Source organism: Solanum verrucosum, unplaced genomic scaffold (assembly GCF_900185275.1).
Source record: "Solanum verrucosum unplaced genomic scaffold, falcon-dt-bn FXZP01000495.1, whole genome shotgun sequence".
Lineage (NCBI taxonomy): Eukaryota > Viridiplantae > Streptophyta > Magnoliopsida > Solanales > Solanaceae > Solanum > Solanum verrucosum.
Window position 1 is genome coordinate 27,320 of NW_026020169.1, and position 23,911 is coordinate 51,230.

At 35.2% G+C, this 23,911-nt stretch overlaps 2 protein-coding genes across 2 annotated transcripts; both read left to right on the top strand.

Annotated features, from left to right (window-relative positions):
• Positions 1–1,015: 1,015 nt before the first annotated feature.
• Positions 1,016–11,302, top strand: LOC125828775 (uncharacterized). The gene is made up of 6 exons (XM_049508100.1): positions 1,016–1,536; positions 8,645–8,789; positions 9,397–9,657; positions 10,027–10,108; positions 10,338–10,531; positions 10,873–11,302. The coding sequence occupies exons 1-6, from the start codon at positions 1,259–1,261 to the stop codon at positions 11,197–11,199; spliced, it is 1,287 nt and encodes a 428-aa protein (XP_049364057.1). The 5' UTR covers positions 1,016–1,258; the 3' UTR covers positions 11,200–11,302.
• Positions 11,303–15,832: 4,530 nt separating this feature from the next.
• On the top strand, positions 15,833–18,236 carry LOC125828774 (pollen receptor-like kinase 1). Its single transcript, XM_049508099.1, is given in 3 exon segments — positions 15,833–16,736; positions 16,820–17,569; positions 17,656–18,236. Coding segments are annotated over 3 exon segments (2,184 nt in total). The 5' UTR covers positions 15,833–15,883.
• Positions 18,237–23,911: the final 5,675 nt, after the last annotated feature.

Sequence of the window (23,911 nt, forward strand, 5' to 3'; positions counted from 1 at the left end):
ATTGCCCCAATAAACTATGATAATATTTAGAGCAATTTTCACATATAACAAACAAAAAAATCATATTTGTATGTCATAGCAAAGTTTGCATAATTGCGCTCCATAACAAACATATATATGTATAATTCGCTATACATATACAATTAAAAGTTATGTCTATTTCGCTATACATATATACAAAAAGAAGCAGTTGTATAATTCGTTGGTTCCTCTTCAGATTTGTATAATTTCGCCGGCAGACCATTTGTATAAATTGTTGTTAGCCTCTCGTTGACAGGGGAATATTTTTATTGTATAATTATAAGTGTATAGGACGAATATATATGTATTTGCATGTGTATATACAATTTTCTCTCGCTTTATACAAACAGAAACACAATTTATACAATTCTGTTGTATAAAACGAGAAAGAGAGAAAGGCAAAAGAGAACTGGGTAGGTGAATATTTTTATTGTATAATTATAAGTGTATAGGACGAATATATATGTATTTGCATGTGTATATACAATTTTCTCTCGCTTTATACAAATATAAACGCAATTTATACAATTCTGTTGTATAAAACGAGAAAGAGAGAAAGGTAAAAGAGAACTGGGCAGGAGAATACTTTTATTGTATAATTATAAGTGTATAGGACGAATATATATGTATTTGCATGTGTATATACAATTTTCTTTTGCTTTATACAAAAAGAAACGCAATTTATACAATTCTGTTGTATAAAGCGAGAGAGGCGAGCACAGAGGGAGCAAGCGAGAGAGGGAGAGTGGCGAGCGAGAGTTTGAGGGAGAGAGACGACTGACAAACAGTTTGCTACAAGACACAATTAAATCAAAGTGTGGTTATATCATTTAATTTGAACTAATAGTTTGTCATTATGTGCAATTTTCCCTAATATTTATAGCATATCTCAGAATACAAAAAAAAATAAAATCTTGACATAATTGGGCTCCGGACTTGGCAAATGTGGGCTTATCATCTCAAATGAGGGAACCTGTGGGAAACCAAAAATAAATAAAAATAAGAATATTGGGAAATTCCCCCAAAACAAAAGAGGGGACGATGTATGGATCACCGTGAGGATGGGTTTATCCAGTTTGTAGGGTGAAGGCCAAACTTTCTCATTTAGGTGAACCCCTAGCGATAGAACGGTAGTTGTGGAAGGGCGATGCTGAAGAAATCCTAGGAGTGCTGGATTCCAAATCCAAGGAGGACGAAAATTTATAGGCTGACCAGTTGCATATAGCAAACACAGAGAATGTGCACTGCGATTTGGCCTTCACCATTAGTGTCAGAACTTTGGAAAGAGAAGATGGATCGAGGAGGAAGCGGATGGTCGTTGTCTTCGTGTACTTACGGGTATACCCTGGCGGTCATAGTGATCATACTGACATGTCATTTGCTGAACTCTCGCCTTCCATTTGCCTTGTCTTTCCTATCCGTCGTCTTCGGATTTAGAGAACGATCTGCTGCGAATCCACATGCCCAATCCAATGGTCATCCTGATCTCGCTCCCTCTGCTCCTTCTGATGTAAGGTATTTTTTCTTCTAATATAGGTAGGTTTGTGCACAACTGTAGAAGCTCCATAGTAAAACAGTAAAATAATTTCTTCTTATTGTTTGGAAAAAGAAAGACGTAGTAGCCTGTACCATGTCATTTTCGGAATAAATATTATGTTCATTGGTAAGTATTATGTCAGAAATTCATCACCAACCTCATTAATATTTAATTAAGATATTTCATGAAGAATCTTAAATAGTCAAAAGAGTAGTAGAAGCAAAATTCTAGAACCTCTAGAATGAAGTAGATGAGAAATATCTCACTAGGTCCTTCCATAACAAAATAACAGATTTGACATGTATGTGTAATCAAGTAAAAGATGAGTGCTCATCAACCAAGAAGTGAGTTATCAAGTGAGAAATAAAATAGTGCAAGTGTGCAACAAAGAGAGTTGCCAAAATGTGAGTACAAAAATTGGGGGTAAGAATTGTAAGATTGAAGCTCGTTCTTTCCTTGCAATAATAAATTCAAATTGTGAGCAACCAATTGTGCTCAAATAAAAAGAGGATTGAGAGTGAGATTATAAGAAAGAAGAGTTGATCTTTTTGACGGGCGGTTGCACTTTCCCAGGTCGAACGACTATCAATCGTGGCCTAGTGAGAAAAGGCTTGAGAGAGGGAGAAAAGGCTCGAGAGAGGAGAGACAACCATTTGATGCATGACAATGGAAAAAAGTACTATATGCTTTATGTTTCCTATATAACTACTACAACTAATAAGCAATGCATGATGATATGTGATACATGCTTTGACTTCTAAGGCTTGATAGGCCATTTTGGTCGATTTCTAGTTGATTGCCTCAACCTATCGATTGAGTGAGTTGGAGAAGAAAGTCTTAGGCTACGTCTCTATAGGTTTCACATCTTATTTTCTTGCGTTTCTACTCTTTACTTATATGCAAAGAGCCTAAGCAGTTCAAGCTATTATATTTTGTGCCTACTCTCCATTTCCACCGTTGATGCAATAGAAACTGTTAATGCAATATCTAGAGGTGAAGACATTCCCACTACTATAATTGGAGTTGATGATACTAGTGATGATAGAGTAAGAGCTCTTGCTAGAATAACCAGTGCTAGTTACTTGATTGTTGGAGGAGAAATCACTGTTAGAAATGTTCACGTAGAATCTCTTTTTCCATCCGCAGGTGTAGACTTCTTTGGATCTTATCAACTTCAGAGGTTAATCAATAGGAAAATCCCCTTCTTTTTTATCATCCTCTCAAAAATTCTTTTTGATGGGCATCTTCTACTAAAAAGAATCTTACTCAATTCAATAGAAATTAACTTCTACCCCACTGTTTTTCTTTTCAAACTAAATTGTTGGGACGTGCTTTTTGTAGGGATTCAAGCTTGCGAAATGCTTTATTATTCTTACTGAAGAGTAAAGCTTAATTGACTTTTGATACAGGTGCGAAGCAAGTCTATGAGGAAAGGATAGGAAAAAGCTCTATACAATTCGCGAGTTGTTAGTGGAATACGAGTAAGGACTTTGTTTGCCCAAGTCCCTTGCTTGAAGGACTATCGCACTTTCAGTGGTAGTGAGAATGTTCCTACACTTCCCTGTACTTCTCTTAAGTGACATCAAAATACTCTTTCAGCCGATTTGAAAGCAGTAATAGATAAGATTGAATCAAAAAGAAGGTTCACTCCTTACTTTGGGAGATTGGGGAGTTGAGATTTTTTTGCTCTTAGGTTCGCTGTAAGGCCAATAAGATCAGAAAGAAGGAGATTGAATTCTTCCTTTTATTGAGACTAACTCTAATCGTGATTTTACTCTATTGTGATACCTCCCTCTGTCGCAATAGAAATTGAGAATGGAGGTGACTTCGCTACACTTGTTTATAGTTGGAAATTCGAACTCGATGGTCTTTTTTTTTTAACTTGGTAACTTGTATTATATCACAAAACAATACATAGGTTGTATTGAAACCTTATATACAAATGTACTCCCAATTTCACTTCTCTACGACTAGATTGAGTCTAGGACATCAATAATAGAGATAGTGTCATTTGAGTATAACTGGTTACACCAAAAAACTAGAAAAAGAATGCAGTTAAGCTTAACTTTTTGCACACTGTTCACTAAGCTCTCAAAACATCTTGAATTCCTCTCTTTCCAGATAGTCCACCATATAGCACTAGGGATAATTCTTCATCTACTTTTGTCTTTTGCATGGACCCCTTCTCCCTCCCAGCTCATTAAGGCCCCAGTCACTTCCCTAGGCATGGTCCAGGGAATGCCTTTCAGGCTGATAAAAATTCTCCACAATTGTCGGGTGAACCTGCAATGTAAAAATAGATGGTTGACAGTCTCATTTGTTTCACCACATAGGAAACATCTGGAGCACAAGGTTATCCCCTCTTCATGACATTGTCCTGAGTAAGGACTGCTTTCTTAGCCATTAACCAAACAAAGCATGAAACTTTGTGAGGTATCCTACTCTTCCAAATTTGTTTCCAAGGCCATTTTGTACCCTGCTGGTTTGTTTGGTCCATTATCTTGTAGGTTTTGTTGACTTTGAACTCTCCCCTGCCATCACTTGTCCACCATAGAACATCCTCACATGTCTGCAAACCATTGAAAGTGTCCACCAAGTTGAAAAATTCAGCAACTCTCATGATCTCCCAGTCATTCAGATGTCTTCTGAAAATGAAATTTCATCCTTGTGGGGACCATATCTCTGCTATGGTACTTTGTTGGGACAAAACTAGGTTGTAAATGTCTGGGAAAAATATTTCCATGTTACCACTCTCATGCCAGTTATCTTTCCAAAATCTGGTCTTCCATCCAAAACTTTTATCTTTGAGTTGTTTTTAACTTCATTCCGCAGACTCCTGATGGACCTCCAAAGGCTAACTCCATAAAGAGTGGTCACTTCTCTAGTAATCCAGTTGTCCTCTTCCTCATATTTGGCTCCAATCACCTTCCTCCACAACAACTGGTTATTATTTGCATACTTCCATAACCATTTCATACTTAGGGCCTTGCTTTGGATTTGTAAATTCTTTATCCCCATTCCTCCATTCTTTTTTCCAGTTATCACCTCCTTTCATTTTACCAAGTGAAAGCTTTTTTCTCCTTGTTATCGTGCCGCAAGAATTTTCTCCTGATGCTATCCAACCTCTTGATGACCCCTCCTGGAATAGGAAAGAGGGACATCATATAGGTTGGTAAGGCATCAAGTACTGAGTTGATTAGGGTCAGTCTACCACCATGTTTTTGTTTGGAAACTCAAACAGAAATCTCTCATCATTCAGCTCGTATATGTTCATTCCGAAGACGGTCTTCCAGTTGGAAGACGACCATCTTCTTAAATCTGCTAGAGTTGGCCTCTCTGTAGGCTTCTCACTACAAAACCTACTAGACATCTAGATAAAAGGTCGCCTTTCTGCGCTCCTATTTTATCTAGGATTTCTACAGTGCCCCTCATATTTTTTATCTCTGCATTGTGTAAATTCCTGGATTGCCATTTACTATCTTGAATAGGAGTAGCGTAGGGGTAATCCAAGACCACCCTAGTGCTAGGTATTTTCACCTTTACCTACTAACATTTAATAAATCTGTCAATCTTCAAAGCAATGTCCAACCACCCAGCATTCAATGCCAACTCTGGTATTATAATTCCAGACCTTCCCCATCTATATAATGTTATGATGTTTATGAACCTCTCATGTATATTATGCTTTCTTGTGCAGTAGTGCTCTGACTCATTCTCAACCATTCTCCATCTTCATGTCTCCTTCTTTTTCTCCTTGGATGCTTCTCTTAAGCATTGGCAGATCCATTCTGTCACCTTCCTACTCATAGAAAATTTGTGCATCATCTTTCTGCTTCTCTCTACCCATTCGTACCATTTGCCTTTGTCATTATCCCATCTGGTGATATCGAAAGACTTAAAACCTGCATTGAAATAGATTCGATTTTCCTCCATTCTATCAGAGAGTGGTTTATCAATAATCACAGTGGGTGATTATTGTTGGCTTGAAAGAAAAGGGTTGATTCCGGTGGGAGTAACCGGAAAAGCTGGGCTTCTCTCTCCTAGGAAGTAGGAGAGAGAAAGGATATTGGGAATACTATTGACTTTGCTCCAGATGAAATAGAAGCCATTTTTTGGCATCCCTTCTCCAGATGTCTTATTCCTTGCCTTAGTAATGTGCAATCAACTACTTGGCACCTCCCTTATTCTCTTGCTACTTGGCACCTTCCCTTATTCTCTTTCCTTTACTTTTATATCTCCGGGCATAATCGTCATTTGAGTTGTCTTTTTTTTGTACACTTAAAACTTCCTCGGATGGATCCTCTATGTTCTTGTTGTCTAGTGTGAGTAAGGCGGGTTCTGGGTGTTGCTTTCGAGTGGTCTAACGAATCCTTAGTCTATTGGCCTTGACCGACTTAATGGTTGATTGTAGTCCTCTCTACTCTTGCCACTTGTTGAGTCAAATGGTTTTTGCTTCTTGTATGTTCTTACAAGTACAACTATGACACCTGGCCGGTGAACAATTCAAGTTGGATTGCAAACTATATAAATTTTCTAAAGAATAGTTAGACTTGGGCATCACTTAAGTAGCTTAGCTACTCTTTTGCCTATGAAGATCAGCTAAGAGCATCTTCTAGTTCTAATAGGCCTAGAACAAAGGATGATTTCTAAACGAGTCCAAGGACTCAATGAATGTTGGAACTTTTGCTTGCATTGTATTATTTGGTCTATGTACCTGAATTGATAACATTCGAGATTATGTAGAGACTCATACAAAATTTTCCTTTGAACTGTTTGAAAGTTGTCCATTTTTGCCTATGAAGATTAGCTAAGAGCATCTTTTGGTTCTAATGCCTAGAACAAAGGATGATTTCTAAACGAGTCCAAGGACTCTATGAATGTTGGAACTTTTGCTTGCATTGTATTATTTGATCGATGTACCAGAATTGATAACATTTGAGATTATACAGACTCGTACAAAATTTTCCTTTGAACCATTTGAAAGTTGTGCTTTTTTGCTTATAAAGATCAGCTAAGAGCATCTTGTAGTTCTAATAGGCCTAGAACAAAGGATGATTTCTAAACGAGTCCAAGGGCTCTATGAATGTTAGAACTTTTGCTTGTATTGTATTATTTGGTCTATGTACCAGAATTAATAACATTCGAGATTATGCAGACTCATACAAAATTTTCCTTTGAACCGTTTGAAAGTTGTCCATTAAGTCATGAGAGTACGAATGGTTTCTTTTTCATTTTCAGGAAGAAAGAAGAAACCAAAATCTTGGGCTATTGATTTGGCAGAACAAAAGATGATTTCTTTCTGCCATTTGTCTTTTCCTTCTAGCTAAAACTCAGATAGATTACTTACTTTTGAGAAAGGGTAATAGAGGCCTTTGTAAGGACGGTAAGATTATCCCAAGTGAGAATCTTACTACCCGACATAAGCTTTTGGTGATGGACTTGGATTGAGCGAGCAAGTAGGAAAAAGATTAATTTTCGACTAAGTAATCAATGAGGTAGCTTGACCCCTGCCCTCTCTCCGTAAATGAGAGAGAAGTTGATGACGATGGGGCCTTGGAGGAGTTCTGGAGATGCGTACAACATGGGGGATAAGACAACTAGTTGCATTAGGGAAGCAACTAGAGAGGTACTATAGGTGTTGAGGGGTAACTTTGGTGGTCGGGAGGGGCGAGGGGGTTGGTGGTGGAATGGAGAAGTTCAAGGCTAAGTGGAAGCAAAACAAATGCTTATGCAAAGTTGGTAAAATGAAGGACGAGGAGGAAATACGAACGCATAAGGAAATCTATAAGGCAACGAAAACGGAGGCTAAGTTAGCGGTTAAAGTAGTAAAGACGACAATTTTCAAACAACTATATGCTGAACTAGGAGACAGAGGCTGAGATAAGAAACTGTAAAGGCTCGCGAAGGCTAGAGAGAAGGCCCGAGACCTAAATCAAGTGAAGTGTATCAAGGATGAAGAAGACATGGTGTTGGTAGAAGAGATCCTTATTAAACAAAAGATGACAAACTTACTTCTACAAACTATTGAACGAAGAAGGGAATAGAGACATTGTGTTAGGTGATTTGGAGCACTCTGAGAGATATCGAGATTTTGGGTATTGTGGGTGTATTAAGGTTGAGGAGGTTAAGTGCGCTTATAGTAGTTAGTGCAGGGGAAGAGCGACCAGACTAGATGAGAGTCCGATGGAGTTTTGGAAAAACATAGACATGAGTAGACAAGTATGATGTGGTTAAATAGTTTATTTAATGTCAATTTTTAAGATAACAAAAATGCCCGAGGAGTGGAGGTGGAGGTGGAGTACAATGGTTCTGTTGTACAAGAACAAGAGTGATATCCAAATTGTAACAATTGCATGGGTATCAAGTTGCTCGGCCAAACTAAAAAAGTTTGGGAAAGAATCGAGCAGATGAGGGTGAGGCGAGATGTGTCAATTTTTGAGAACCAGTTTGTATTCTTGCCGAGGCTATCTACTACAAAAGCCATCCATCTTGTGAGGAGACTGGTGAAGAAATATTGGGAAAGGAAGAGTGACTTACATGTGGTATTCATTGATTTTGAAAAGGCTTACGACAAAGTCCTGGAGAGAATTCATTTGGAGATGCTTGGAAGCAGAGGTGTACCAGTGGCTTACATTAGGGCGATAAAGGACGTGTATGATGGAGCCAAAACTCGGGTTAGAACGATGAGAAGAGACTTGGAGCACTTCCCAGTTGAGCTGGGGTTGCACCAAGGATCAGTTCAGGTTGCAGGGTTCATGGTTATGAAAATAATTTGTATTATCCTTTTGAGGAAATAAAGATTTCTTTCAACTAAATATTTAGCATTTTATTTTTTTTGTTTATTGTCAGGTGTACCCAGGCTCTTCGAACTTGAAATAGATGATTAGATGTCTCGTCTTGAAGAGCGACATATTGGTAGGACTCCTTGTGAGTTGGGCTCACTATTGCAGTATATGAAGAATTTCCATGCTCTAGTAGTAGATATGGTTCACCTATGTGTGCCTTGTCTTCAGTTGCTTTTAACTTGCAAATGTGGCTGTATTTGTTAGTCCCTAAGCATCCTAATATCTCATTTATTATTCTCAGGATCACTACAGTGATATCTGATCTAGATCTGAAGAATTTGATTGATGTCGTAAATAAGAAATTTCAAGCTAATGAGAAATGGGAAGATGTCATTAACCGGAGAACAGATCGTTTTTCCTACTGTGCACAGTGTTGTAAACTGAAGGTGCTTGCTCCGATTATCTCTTTATTTACTGTGTTTTTAATATTATAGCGTTCTCTGCTTTTATCTCTTAGGGACTTGCTGAATTGCCTATTTTCTCAGAATTCAGAATAGCATATTTATGCCTCATGTCTGAACCTATCAATAAGCTGGGCTTGTAAAGAAACAGAAGAAGTGTGTCCATTAGGTGAACTATTAATCACAAAAGTGACTTCTTTCACCTTTTGTTAATGTACTTATTTACCTTTGAAGCTCTTAAAAGAAAATGGAGTAACCAACTGTAGGCAGAGCTCCCATTGATACTTATAAAGGATCTAAAGTGACTGAATGGGGTCAAAGAACAGAATACAAAACTTGCAAGCCTGTATGAGCATGCATATTCATAAGCACGAGCACTTGTATCTACAGCTGTGCAATAAATGATTCTTGGTTTCACCTTCTGTTTAATGCTATTTTATTATGCGAAGTGATACAAAGTATCTGGATTGCCTTATTTTAAATGTATTTATTTAGTAATTCTTATCGTTGTCTAACTTATCGAAAAAAGTTACTACTATCTGTATCAGTACTGAGGTGATGATACCCATGTTTGATCTCTTCTGTTCTGCAGGATGCGCCTCTTAAATATCTAAGTGTCACTGTATTTGAAAATTGCTCTGTTGAGATGATAAGAGATTTTTACATGGACAATGATTTCCGGAAAATTTGGGACAAAACCTTGATTGAGCATAAGCAGTTGCAGGTGGATTCAAGCAGTGGAACTGAAACTGGACTCATGATAAAAAAGTTTCCATTATTGACTCCCAGAGAGTACATATTAGCGTGGAGAGTGTGGGAAGGCAATGATGGATCCTTCTACTGTTTTACCAAGGTAGTACTTAATAAAGTTTGACATTGAGTGGACATCAAGCTCTCGTAGAACTGACTCTCCCAACTTAACTCTAGAGAGATATCTTTCTCAATGGTGCAATGTCTTCTGTTAAATAAATATTGCAGTTAGAACTTGTTTAGAATTCTTTCAATTGGATGATACCCCCCACCCCACCCTCACCCGTCACCCCACCCCCCACACAAACCTAAAAAAGTAAAAGAGATAAGAAGGAAGAAGCGTTTGGTGTTCTCACATAAGTTTTCATCATTCATGTGTCCCAACTCATAATTGTATCTATTCTTGTTTCAATTTTTCCTGTTACATATCTTAGTTTATGTATGCTAAATTTTGGCGTTTTACTGCTAGTAGGAATGTGAATATCCTTTGGCACAAAGAAGGAAGAAGTATGTCAGGGTTAGGCTCTTTAGATCTGGTTGGAGAATCAAGAAAGGTAGGTTTTTGATTTGTTCCTTGTTATTTTTTTTCCTTGTGTGAAAAAAACTGATTTAAGCATCTCATGACAGCATATACATAGTTGGAATCATGACTCATTTTGTGATTTTTTTTGTAATTCTATCAGGTTTCTAGGAATAAAAGTAAAATATTATGGTTTTCTGTAGTACTTTTAGGAATCTAGGATGGTGCAGTACTGAGTTGTTTCATTGTGAATTTTCCTTCAGTTTCTGGTAGGAATGCCTGTGAGATCCAAATGGTACACCAAGAAGATGCTGGTCTTAACGTTGAAATGGCAAAATTAGCCTTTGCAAAAGGCATATGGAGCTATGTTTGTAAAATGGATGATGCACTTCGCCAATACGTTGACCACCATTCTCAATTGACTTCAGGTGTGAATGCTGTCACGTTAATTCAAAAGGTGGGAGCTATGCTTCTTTTAAAGTTCTTAATTGTGGGACTTTCACTATTCTTTTTGTTAGGAAATGGAAAGTTAAGTAAAATAGATGATAAAAGACACAAATCTGGCAGTGACCGTAACAGAAGCATTTTCCTTATCGAAGTCATTTTTCTCCCTTTTTACTTCAATGGCCTCCCTCCCTCCTAAAATGATAAGAAAGTACAAGGATAACGTGCTGCTACTATTGCCTACGTGGATTAATTAGCCTTCCCAATATGAGTAGAATAATGTATAACGTGCTGCTTGACAAAATTTTTTGATCTTCCCTTTCCTAACCCCTTTCCCACCCTCTTCAAATGAAGGTTCCACTTGGGTTAGACACCTTGGACCACACAAGGGGCTTAATCAATCCAGAAATCTGCACGAGTAGTGACTATTGCGGTGGAGTGTCACATGAATGCAATGCTAGGGAACAAAGAAAAGAGCCATCAAACAATCTGGTGCCAAATATGCTAATGCTCCTGGGTGGTGCAATCTGCATGTCTAGAGGGCTCTCTAACTTGGGATCAAAGGTTGCCATGGCATGTATCCTGAGTAAGCTTGTGAAACTCAATGGTATGAGAAGCAAAAACTTACAGAGATTTAGCCAGATAGAGGTTCAGACACGCGTAGAATGCGATGATAAGTGAAGATGAGCTTCAGTGCGGCTACTCAAGTGTAACCTCTTGAGTAGGAATGCAGCTGTGCATATTTATGTGGTTTCAAGAAACATATGTTAATATTTTATTTTTTAAAATTTCTCCAATTACCCCTTTCGCTATTGATACATGAATGTGGATTGGACGATTCTCTCGCTCTAATCTTCTTTGTTATCGAAAGCTTTTAAGCCAGTGTCATTCAATTATAAGTGTTTTGTCATATTATTGGATGATTAACTAGCGTGATATTGCTCTATTATGCTAAAATTATAATGTTGGATTTAATATAAAATATATTTTTAGTATCATAAATGTATACATTGTGTGAAATTTAATTTTTTAATAACATTTGTGAGTGGTAGCTATGACCAAGTGATATTGTAATATAAAAAGAAGAGCAAAATATGAAATTGGTGCATTCGATGTGGCGGTTTTCACCAAGATGCCTTATGCAAAGTTCATGAGGAGCTTGCTGATAAAGCTTAAAAATATCCTTGGCTATGCTCATATGCATATTAGAGATGATTTACAATTCTGGGTCATCGATCATTATAGACTTTAGCTTCTTGAAGAAGGAGGTCCAAGATGCATCACTCACTTTGTTCACCACAAAAATGCAATTAGATAATATGATTTTCTGTATCCTACTACACAACAATAAACAATAAGACACCCTCATATTTACCATATAAAAGTGTATCATCAACGACCATAATCTTTTTCATGTGGAAATATCCCTGAATGCAAGATTCATAGTATAAGAAATTGTCATCATCCTCATGAACCATAATGATATTCGTGGAATGAGCATTTAGTTGGTTAGCATAATCATGTTCTTAGATATTACATCTCCCTTCCAATACTTTCAATAGCTTGGATTGCAATGCAGCTCCCTTTAAATAGTCCTTTCGATTTTCTTTGTGCTTGGCCCATTGCTGTCAATAAATCAATTCATATAGATGTGGTATTCTTATATCACCTTACTGGTTGATTTTCAATTTCAGCATTTGCAGTCTCCTTCCCTTCACCCATGTAATCACTGTTAGGGTTTGCCCTATTTTTGATATCTTATTTGAAATTTTATTTTTTTCTAAAAGAAAAGACAAAACATTACCATAAATGTTTTTTAATATATTTTTCTTCCAAATCTGAGTTATTCTTTCCTTTGAGGAAAAAATTGGAGATCTATAAATTGAAAATTCATATTCTCATAGCATAAAACAATAACATCCACAATGTAATCGTTAAAAGAGTTTTGTTTATGGAGAGATTTTCTCCTAAACATATTTATGTTTTTCAATATTAGTTTTATAATATGTAGGTCGTTGGACAAAACTATGCTAATAATAAGTCTTTAGTATACTTTTATTTGTCGTCTGATTTGTTAACCATATGTTTTGCAATTGTAAGCTTCTGCATGACGCCCTAATCACTTTCGAACCCAATAAGTGGTATCAGAGTACATAGTTCAAAGATCTAATGGTTCAATATTGAAGATAGGTTCAAGTGATTTCAAATCAATTTGCAATCAAAGTGATGATAATGAAGATTTTTGTGCTACTACATGTGGATAAATTTTTCAAATATATTTTCAACAATATCCTGCTGCTGCATCCCTTAGAACAAAATTATTTTTCAACTCATGCTTACTTTTAAGCATGAGCTCCAACTTTCAACCCCTGCAAACTTTAATGTTCGAGCTCCACTTTTAACTCATGTATCTTTACTTTTAACGCATGAGCTCTACTTTTAACTCATGCATTTTACTTTTAACGCATGAGCTCCACTTTCAACTCATGCATATTACTTTTAACGCATGAACTCCACTTTCAACCATGCTCATAACTTTTAACACATGGTTCCAATTTTTAACTCATATCAATTTTAAATCATGGTAAGTAGCAGTGATACATGAAGATTGTATGAAGAAAGAGATTATCAAGCATATGAAGAAGACAAATCAAGTTTTGTCAAGAAAATTCAGTCAAAATGGGAGATTTGTTGGGGTTTTGCCCTAATTTTTTTACCTTATTTGAAGTTTATTTTTTCCTAAAAGAAAAGACAAAGCATTATCATAAATATTTTTACTTTTCATAAAAGGAAAATATATTTTTCTTCAATATCTGGGTTATTCTTTCCTTAGAGGAAAAGTTTGGAGATCTATAAATTGAAAATCCATATTCTCATAGCATAAAACAATAGCATCCACAATATAGTCGTTAAAAGAGTTTTGTTTATGGGGTGATTTTCTCCTAAACATATTTATGTTTTTCAATACTAGTTTTATAATATGTAGGTCGTTGGACCAAACTATATTAATTAATAATATGTCTTTAGTATACTTTTATTTGTCGTCTGATTTGTTAATCATATGATTTGCAATTGTAAACTTCTGCATGACGCACTAATTACTTTCGAACCCAACAATCACTACCTACCAAACATACTCCGCTATCAATATAGTAAACCTACATGAGCACAATAAGAAAGGATCCATGTCAAAGGAGTTTTGAGTGTGAGATTACATACCTAAAGACTCGTATCGAAGGAATTTTGAGCAAGTGTTAACACTCATACCGTAAAATAACCATTTGAAAAGAGTGACAACCCGCTATAGCTATAACAACAATTCATTTTAAAGAATAATTTCAAAATAATTAATAAGGATAAAAACGAAAAGTAATGTCTAATTAATGTCTTAATATTATTTTCTTAAAAAGGTGTACTTATTTTGAAATAGAGGGAATACTATTTAGGACTTTGACGTTAGGATTGATAATTTTTGAATTTAAAGTGGTGATGTAAAAAATAATGTCTATTTTGAAATGCCTATTTAAGGTTTGAGAGTGGCCTTTGCCATTTGTTTGACTTAACACAGTTTTAAAAACAAAGGAAGACTTTTGAAACTTGTAGTTTAAAATAGGATAAACTACTTTATTAGACAGACATCACTAACATGTATACTAATTTTACCTCTACTTTCAAACAATTACATATATTACCATTTTTAATAATTTATACCATACACTATTAAAAATACAATCAAATACCCACCTCCCTTAAAATTAGGATTGATTAATTATCTTTACAGTAAAACTTCAAAATTAACATTTTTAATTAAAAACAATTATCTTTCTCTCAGGGAATATGAGTTAGGGTAAAACTCTCTTCCTCTTTCTCCTCCCTTGATCAATAGTCAGTGAGAAGAAACACTACATTAAAATAGATGTTCTACAGCTTGTCAACAGACACGTCAAACTCCTACCCTTTGATTTTCTCACTCTCAAACCAATTCCCCACATACTCATAATTTTTCTCACGGGGAGATACCTCTCGCGCATAGAGATAATGGGTATAGTTGTAAGCAGAGATTTCAAGCTCAATAGATTTATCACATTGTCGATAGTGTCGGTTACATACTCAACCAGGAAACTTCGCGTCACTTCTTCCGTCGGATCTAGGCGCTATCAATGTATCTTATTAAGTATGTATGTATCTAATAAATATATTGAAGATTTACGCATTATTGAAGATTTACGCATGTATTTGACACAGTTTGTTATGTCATGTATTCGAGTGTTGTCATATGCATCTATCTTTTATCATGTATCTTAATATGATCATATGTATTTGTTATGTTATTACAATGTATCTGACGATTTTCGTATTTATCCGAAATACATGTTTTTGGATATAAGATATGAAATTAATACTTGATACATCAAATTATATATATAAAATATACATGAAATAATATTAGATCATATAAATAGATACATGAAAGTAATACTAGATACAGATAACAAATACATGAAATTAATACTAGATACAAATAACAAATACATGAAATTAATACTAGATACATATAACAAATACATGAAATTAATACTTATGAATGTATTTGTATGATACTCATGTATCTAAATGTTTAGTTTATTAGATACATTAAATAATAAAATGAAATTAATCAAATTACGTACATGACCAAGATATACATGTTTTTTTGTCTTTTATTATTAATATTAATGAATTTATTATTTCAAAGAATAATAAATAAAATCAATTAAACATAGATACACTCCTTAATTTCCACCTTACATTAAGAGATTTAGTTAATTTAAATTTTCAGAATTAGTTATCTATACATTTTGAAAATCCTTAATTACTCATGTAATTAAGGAAATCTATTACAATCAATTAATTCAAACAAATAGAATATGTATCTCATTTTAAATATGATAGAGAAAGTAATATTTGAGAGTACCATGAATCTTAATAATTAGAATCTAAACTAGTAGTATTTAATGTAGTTTGCTCTTTAAAATAAGTGATAGATATTTGTGTTATTAAAGTGAACATTTTACAGTTAAATTGTCACTTTTTTTTTGTTGACTAAAAAGGAAAGTAAGTTGATAAAATTATGTTTCGTGAAATGAAAACATTTAATTTCAAATAAACTAATGAAATGCTTAATCAAACAAAATTTTGATTAAAATAAAAAAAGTAAGAAACCTGAATTTTTGACTTAATATTCCTTAATTTCTAATTAAAATTCCTGAACACAATTAATATTATTTATTTAAAAGGGATGGAAGACATTGAAAAAAGTAATTAATGTAATGAAAACCAAAAGAAAAGCCGTAAAAATCTCTGGTTAGAGAGGTGTGCAGTGGTTATGCCACAAATTGATGGTGGTTTGTTGTGGTTAGGCAAAGGAAGGATGATGACGGAGGTGGAGGATACCGGCCGGTCACCAGTTACGTTTGCATGTTCTTCATCATCATCATCATCATCATCATCAAGAAGAAGATCATTATGTCGTCACTTGATCATTTTCCTTGTTGTTGTTGTATCCTTGATCACATTTGTATCGGCTCAACCGGACGATGACGACACCGGCCCAGATGATCATCATTATCTTCCCGATGCAAAGAGCTCTTCGGAGGCCCTCTTCAACTTTAAAAGCTCGCTATCTACATCTTCAGGTAAAGGAAAAGATGTTCTCGGGTCTTGGGTTCCATCGACAAGTCCCTGTACCGGGAACAATGCCAATTGGTTGGGAGTAATTTGCTTCGAAGGGGATGTATGGGGTTTGCAACTAGAAAACTTGGACCTCTCAGGGGCAATTGATATAGATTCATTGCTTCCTTTGCATTTCCTCCGGACCCTAAGCTTTATGAACAACAACTTCAAGGGGGGAATGCCTGATTGGAACAAACTTGGTGCCCTCAAGTCATTGTACTTGTCCAACAATAACTTCTCTGGTCAGATCCCCGATGATGCCTTCAAGGGTATGACTTATCTCAAGAAACTTTATTTGGCGAACAACCAATTCACTGGTAACATTCCCACCTCCCTCGCTACCTCCTGCCCCAGGCTCTTCGAGTTGACCCTCGAAAACAACAAATTCATTGGTTCTATACCTGATTTCCGCCGTGGCCTTCTCAAACTCCTCAATGTATCCAACAACCAACTCGAGGGTCCAATCCCTCCTTCTCTTTCTTTAATGGATCCAACAACATTCGCAGGTATATATAAAATCATTGGTTAATTTAATTATGTACCGATCTAGCCTTTTTAATTTATTATTATACATATATATACATGACAGGGAACAAAGGCATGTGTGGGAAGCCTTTGGAATCAGTTTGCAACTCCCCAATTCCAGAAGCAAATACTACTACTCCGCCTAACAGTCTCAACTCTACCATCAGTACCCAATTATCTGGTGATATAAATAAGAAGTCTCCCTCTCTCCTGAGTAGAGTGATGTTGATCATTGCAGTTTGTTTGGTGGTCTTATGTCTCGTGATTGTGTTAATTCTTATCATTCGCCGCCGCAGCAGCAGCAGCAGCCAAAATAATTCACAACTCACCAGCCGGGCTGTTGAGTCAAATAATATTGATGGGGATCAAAACATGACCTTTTCATCATCAGATATGACGATGAGCGGCAATCCAACTTATGCAAGACACGATAACAATAACAAGGCAGTAGAGGCACCACCAGCAGCAGCAGCAGCACCAGGCGCAACGGTGGTGGGTAAGTTGTCCTTCGTTAGAGATGACAGGACAAGATTTGATCTACAGGACTTGCTAAGAGCATCCGCGGAGGTGCTTGGCAGTGGGAACCTGGGGTCCTCTTACAAGGCACTACTTATGGATGGCCAAGCCGTTGTGGTGAAGAGGTTTAAGCAAATGAACCATGTCGCTAAAGAAGACTTCCACGAGCACATGAGGAGGTTGGGCAGACTAAGCCACCCGAACCTACTCCCCCTTGTCGCCTATTATTATAGGAAAGAAGAGAAGCTGCTTGTTTATGACTATGCCTCCAATGGTAGCTTGGCCAGTCACCTCCATGGTATGTATATGTATATTAATTAATTAGAGTATATACGTGAGTTTAAATTATTAATTAGTCGGCTCTGTGTGTGCGTATATATGTAGGCAATCACTCTAGGCTGGACTGGTCAAGCCGCTTGAAAATCATAAAAGGAGTTGCAAAGGCGTTGGCCTACCTTCACAATGAGCTCCCAAGCCTAGCACTTCCGCATGGTCACCTCAAGTCATCAAATGTACTTCTGGACAAATATTCTAATCCGTTGTTGATGGATTACACATTGGTGCCCCTGGTGAATCTTTCCCAAGTCCAACATCTTCTAGTGGCTTACAAAGCTCCCGAGTATGCACAACAAGGCCGCATCACAAGGAAGACTGATGTTTGGAGCCTTGGGATTCTAATACTAGAGACCCTCACCGGTAAACTCCCAACAAACTATCTTGCTCTCAGCACTGGCTATGGCACCGAATTGGCTACCTGGGTCGACACCATCATTAAAGATAATGAATCGGCTTTTGACAAAGAGATGGACCAGCTCACTCATCAAGGACAGATCCAAAAGCTCTTCAACATTGGAGTGGCTTGCTGTCAAGAAGATTTGGATACAAGGTGGGATCTCAAGGAAGCTATTGAAAGTATACAAGCCTTAAATGACAAGGTCGACGATTAAGTTGATGTTGGATTTTAATTTTAACATCGATCGTACGTACAACAATACATATACTCAACCCCATTAGTTAATTCCCCTCTCTATATTTATATGTGCATTACATATCATGTTTGTACACATTTTCATTGTATAGTACTTCTCTAAATTACTCAAGGCGTAACTAGACTTGCATGCCAATCGATCGGTCTCTCACTCCTTAAGTATTCGACCCTACCATTTGCAAGTATATATGTACATCTAGAACTTTGTTTAGCTCTAAAATTTTCTGGTTTAATGGGTTATGGGGTCGTTTGGTTTATCAATGATTAAAAACAATACATATTTATTAGTGGCGACCCATGACTGTCACGGCAAAAGACGCCTTTTGTGGCGAATAAACTTGCCACTAAAAATAAACAAATACGCCACCAAAAAGTTTTAGAAAAAGGGCTTTTAGAAATCCAATATCAATGTTGACAATTATTTTCAATTATACCTTTAAAAATATTATGTAGTTCTAAAAAAAAAAAAGACTTGTAACTGTGAAGCTATAAGATATTATATCTTGCGGATTACAAAATAATAAAAAAAGTAAAAGTGACCGAGATGCGAGGCACTCTTCAGGCCAGCAGCTTTGCTCAGCATTTTTTGCCGTCGTTTCAGCTGACCTCTAATTCAACTAGTTTTCTTTTCCGAGAATGAACTAGCCTAGAGGAAAACAATAGGAATAATTTAATATAAGGGTGACTAACGGACAAGTGGACTCATGACTAGACCGATTTTTGCTTGTGCCGGAACGACCCACATAAAGCTGGAGCATTGGGTTGAGTTGGGCACTTTAGTGGACTGTACGCGCACGGGTCAAAGTGGCGTACCAGACGCACTGAAACTATCAATAGCTGCTTAGTCTCGAGATTATTGTTATCACATCATTAATATGAGATAAAAATAACACTATAATCTTAGGGTAAATTATCCCGCAATCTTATTTCAATAAAATATAGGATAAATTCATCCTAAAATTTATTTCAGAATTGATTATCTCTTATCCCTCCTCATACCAATGAGACCTTAAGCTTTTAAAATTTAATCTAAATATTTTTCTTCATATTGTCAATGACTATTTTTAAAAAATAATTCAAATTTAATAAATTATAAAGCAACTAATTAAGCAATGGTAGCTCTTTTCTTCAACAACATCAGAAAACACCACCCATGCATGTTAATGTATTTTTGTGATGAATTGACTGTGAAAAGAGGAGATGTGTTTTATGGAGGGTCCTGTTGGTGTTTTCTGGTGTTGTTGTTACTAGTTCTTATCGTGGAGGCTGCTAGTCAGAAAAGAATTGTAAGCGAGATGTTTTCTCCGGTGACTAATGACTATTCACATTTGGTGTTTCTCACAAAAGAAATGTTAAAAATAATATTTCACCCACACAAAAAATGAATTGTTTTTTTTTTTTTTTTTTTTACAAATATCAGTTTAAGTTATAATGTTAATTCATTAATAAAGCTTATGTTACAATCTGTTTTTAAAACTAAATTAAAAACATTCCATTGCTTGGCTATTTGTTAATTTTGAGAATAATTAATAGGAGTCGTCACATAATTTTAGGAAAATTAAGAAACTGTTTTTAAAAAAAAAACTTTTTTTGGAAGAAAACCTTTAAATAAATAAACAAGAAGCGGATAAGGGTTCAAACAATCCTCGAAGAAAGGCTTTAAGCACCTTAAAAAATCCACTAATGCACGGTTGACAAACGAAATTAAAAATTTGGCTAACTTTAAAAGGAAAACTTTAAATTACTTGTGAAAAATAAAACTTATTTAAGAATTAACAAAAAATGACAGGATATGGGAAATTCTTAAGTCATTCTTATAAAGTCCCAAGTTTGTTTAAAAGACAAACTAATTATTTTAAGAAACTTAACAATTTATCCGAGTAAAAAAATTAAACTAAATAGTAAGTTTAAATTCATAAGCATGGATTCAAAGCTTTTCAATAACTGTGAAAGAAAATGAATGCTTCTTAAGTTATTTTGTAAGTTTAAATATGCTCTAACTAAAACGAGTTTAAAATTTTGAAAACTTAAAGAAAAACGAGTAGGTGTGCAAAAACCGAACCGATCAATAAATTGAACTGAAAAAAGTGTTATTGATTTATTGTTAATGGGTTATTGGGTTAACGGTTATTTAATGATTTTATAAAAATATATATATAGGGTTATTGGTTCGATATTGGTTTTTTAATATTGGGGCAATCAATAACCCATTAAAAACATAATAATTTACTATTTTAATTTTAGTCATACACAAATATCAAACAAAAAATATTAATATAATCACTATATTAGATTATAACTATAAGGACCCTACACAATTAATACTACTTAACTCAGCTCTCTGCATTTACCCTTTAGGTTTTAATATTACTTTAGTCTTTTAGGTTCACAATGTCAAAACCTAAAGAACTAAGAATGATGACGGCTAGGTTTGCAACAAAAACGTAGGGTTAGGCAACGGCTAAGGCTTACTATACTAAGTATATTTTTTGCACTCAACTTTGGTTTATTGTTTAACTTTATCCTCGCCGTTAAAATAAAGTTAATTTTATTCCTTTCGTTACTAATTTCACCAAAATTGAAATCTCCAAAATTGACCCAAATTACCCGAATTTTTTTAAAAAAAATATATTCCCTATTTTAACTCAATGCCCCGCCCCATTTAGGATAACCCAATTCCCTGTTACCCATTCCCATTTACCCATTCTCTCTCTTTGAATATATAATCTCCTTTTCTCCCGAGATGGTCATTGAGACTATTGAGAAGGTGGTTGAAAGTCTTGGTGCATCTGATATTGATTCTCGACTAGAAGAGCTGTTAATTGATGGTATCCTTTATGCCTTCCAAGAGCAAACCAATGACGATGTCAATGTGATGCTTAACGGATTTGGTGCTGTTGTGAATGCCCTTGGCCAAAGAGTTAAGCCATACCTTCCTCAGATTTGTGGTACTATAAAATGGCGACTGAACAACAAGAGTTCCAAGGTGAGACAGCAAGCTGCAGATCCGATATCCAAAATTGCAGTAGTTATGAAGCAGTGTGGGGAAGAACAACTAATGGGCCATCTTGGTGTTGTCTTGTACGAGTACTTGGGAGAAGAATACCCAGAGGTTTTAGGATCTCTACTGGGGGCTCTCAAGGCTATTGTGAATGTTATTGGTATGACTAAAATGACTCCTCCAATTAAGGATTTGCTTCCTCGGTTGACCCCTATTTTGAAGAAACGTCATGAGGAAGTCCAGAGAATTGTATTGACCTTGTTGGTCGAATTGCAGATCGTGGTGCTGAATTTGTTCCTGCAAGGGAGTGGATGAGAATTTGTTTTGAGCTTCTTGAGATGCGTGCACAAGAAAGATATCCGCCGAGCAACAATGAACACATTTGGGTATATTGCTAAAGCCATTGGACCTCAGGATGTGCTCGCAACATTGTTGAACAATCTTAAGGTGCAGGAACGTCAGAATCGTGTATGTACGACTGTCGCAATTGCTATTGTTGCAGAAACTTGTTCTCCCTTTACAGTCTTGCCTGCCTTGATGAATGAATATCGTATGCCTGAGCTTAACGTCCAGAATGGTGTCTTGAAATCCCTCTCCTTCCTTTTCGAGTACATCGGAGAAATGGGCAAACTTCACAATTCGGGAGAAAAAGGAGATTATCTATTCAAAGAGAGAGAGATGGGTAAATGGGAATGGATAACAGGGCATTGGGTTAATCGGGTTATCCTAAATGGGGCGGGGCATTGGGTTAAAAATAGGGAATAGGTTTTTTTTTTAAAATTCAGGTAATTTGGGTCAATTTTGGGGATTTCGTCTAATGAGGGGTAATTTTGGTGAAATTAGTAATGGAAAGGGTAAATTAACTTCATTTTAATGGCAGGGTAAAGTTAAACAATAAACCAAAGTTGAGGGGTATTTTTGATCCTCTTCCCTTTTCTTATTGGTTAAATTGAAAACGGAACCGTTAAAGACCAAAAACTGATAAACCGAAAATCGATAACAAATATGTTATTGATTTGGTTATCGGTTAAGCATATTTAAAATCGAAAACCGAACCGATAATACTTCAACCATATATAATTGGGTTTGAACCCAAAATCTCGTTTTCAGCTTTCTTGAGCTCCTATTGCTACATTTAATCCCAACAATATTAACTTTCTTTTAATCGACTTAAAGGGGTTGACTTGAGGAAGAAATGTATGCAAGGAAATGGGAGTCATATGGACTCGTTATCAAGCAGTTCAAGCACAAAGAAATAAAAGAATCAAGGATTAGAGAGTTCAAAAGAGGAACCTCTTAAAATATAGTAGACATAAACTGGAAAAAAACAAAAAATTGCCAATATATGATCAAAGTGAACTACTGCATTATTAACCAAGAAAATGACTTAAGCTTGACTACACAAAAAATAATTAAACAAATGCAATCTTAACAGTTTATTACTCGGAAGGACTAAGCCCAAATACTTTGACATCCTTTAGGGATCGTTTGGTTGTTGTGAGGGATAAGAGAAATTAATCTCGAGATAATTTTGAGTGTCCTTTAATCCTCGTTTGGTTGCAAAGGATGGATAAACTTATCTCAGGATTAATAATTAGTACTAGGATAAGTAATCTCTCCCTTAGTGTGGAATAGTAATCCCAGGATAATTTATCATTGGATAAAGTATGCAAAATAACATAAATACCTCCTTAAATCTCTTTTATATACCACTTTTACATCATGTACATTAACATAATTTTTAACAACATTCACAACCTTAATTAATTATTGTTTATGATAATATTTTTTTTTAATTATTACATTTTATAAATACAATTTTTATTTATGAATATATTATGAGTTGAATTTATTTGCCTAATTCTTATGTTCATTTATATTTTAATTACTCTTAAAATGTTCACTTCACTACTAAATTACATATTTTTAATTAATTATTTTATTACTCACTTAAAATTATATTTTATATATCAATTAAAATGTAGATAACTTTAATAATAAAGTTTATTCAACTTAAATAAACTTAAAATGAAAGTTTTATTTTTAAGTTAAATAAGATGGAAGTTTTATTTTTAAGCTAAATGAGATGAAAGTTTTATTTTAAAGATAAATAAGTTGGAAAAATTATTTTTGAGCTATATAAGATGGAAGTTCTATTTTAAAGTTAATAATAAAAAAACAAGGAACAATCATGGAAATGCACACCAAAAAATATTTAAGTTAAATAAAATGGAAATTATATTTTTAAGAATGAATAACTAAACCCACAAAGAAAATGTTTTAAAAAAATAATTAAGGCGGAGGTATTTTTGTAAACAATCAACTTATTTTTAGAAATTTTGCCATGAATATAAGTTTGAATATGACACACCAAACAAGCAATAAAAACTACTCCCAACATAACTAATTTCAGTATAACTTATTCCGACATAATTCATCCCAACATAACTTATCACAGCATAACTTGTATTCAAACCAAATGAACCCTTTGTGATTTAGGAAGACTTTTTTTTGTTGGGGCAGGCCAACATGTATCAGTTTTTACAAACATATGATGAGATGATATCGAAATGCAACTTATCACTTAAAGAAAACAAGATCAAACAAAATTTGCCAACGAGGTACAAGAAAAGTTCATGCAGACCTCCTTT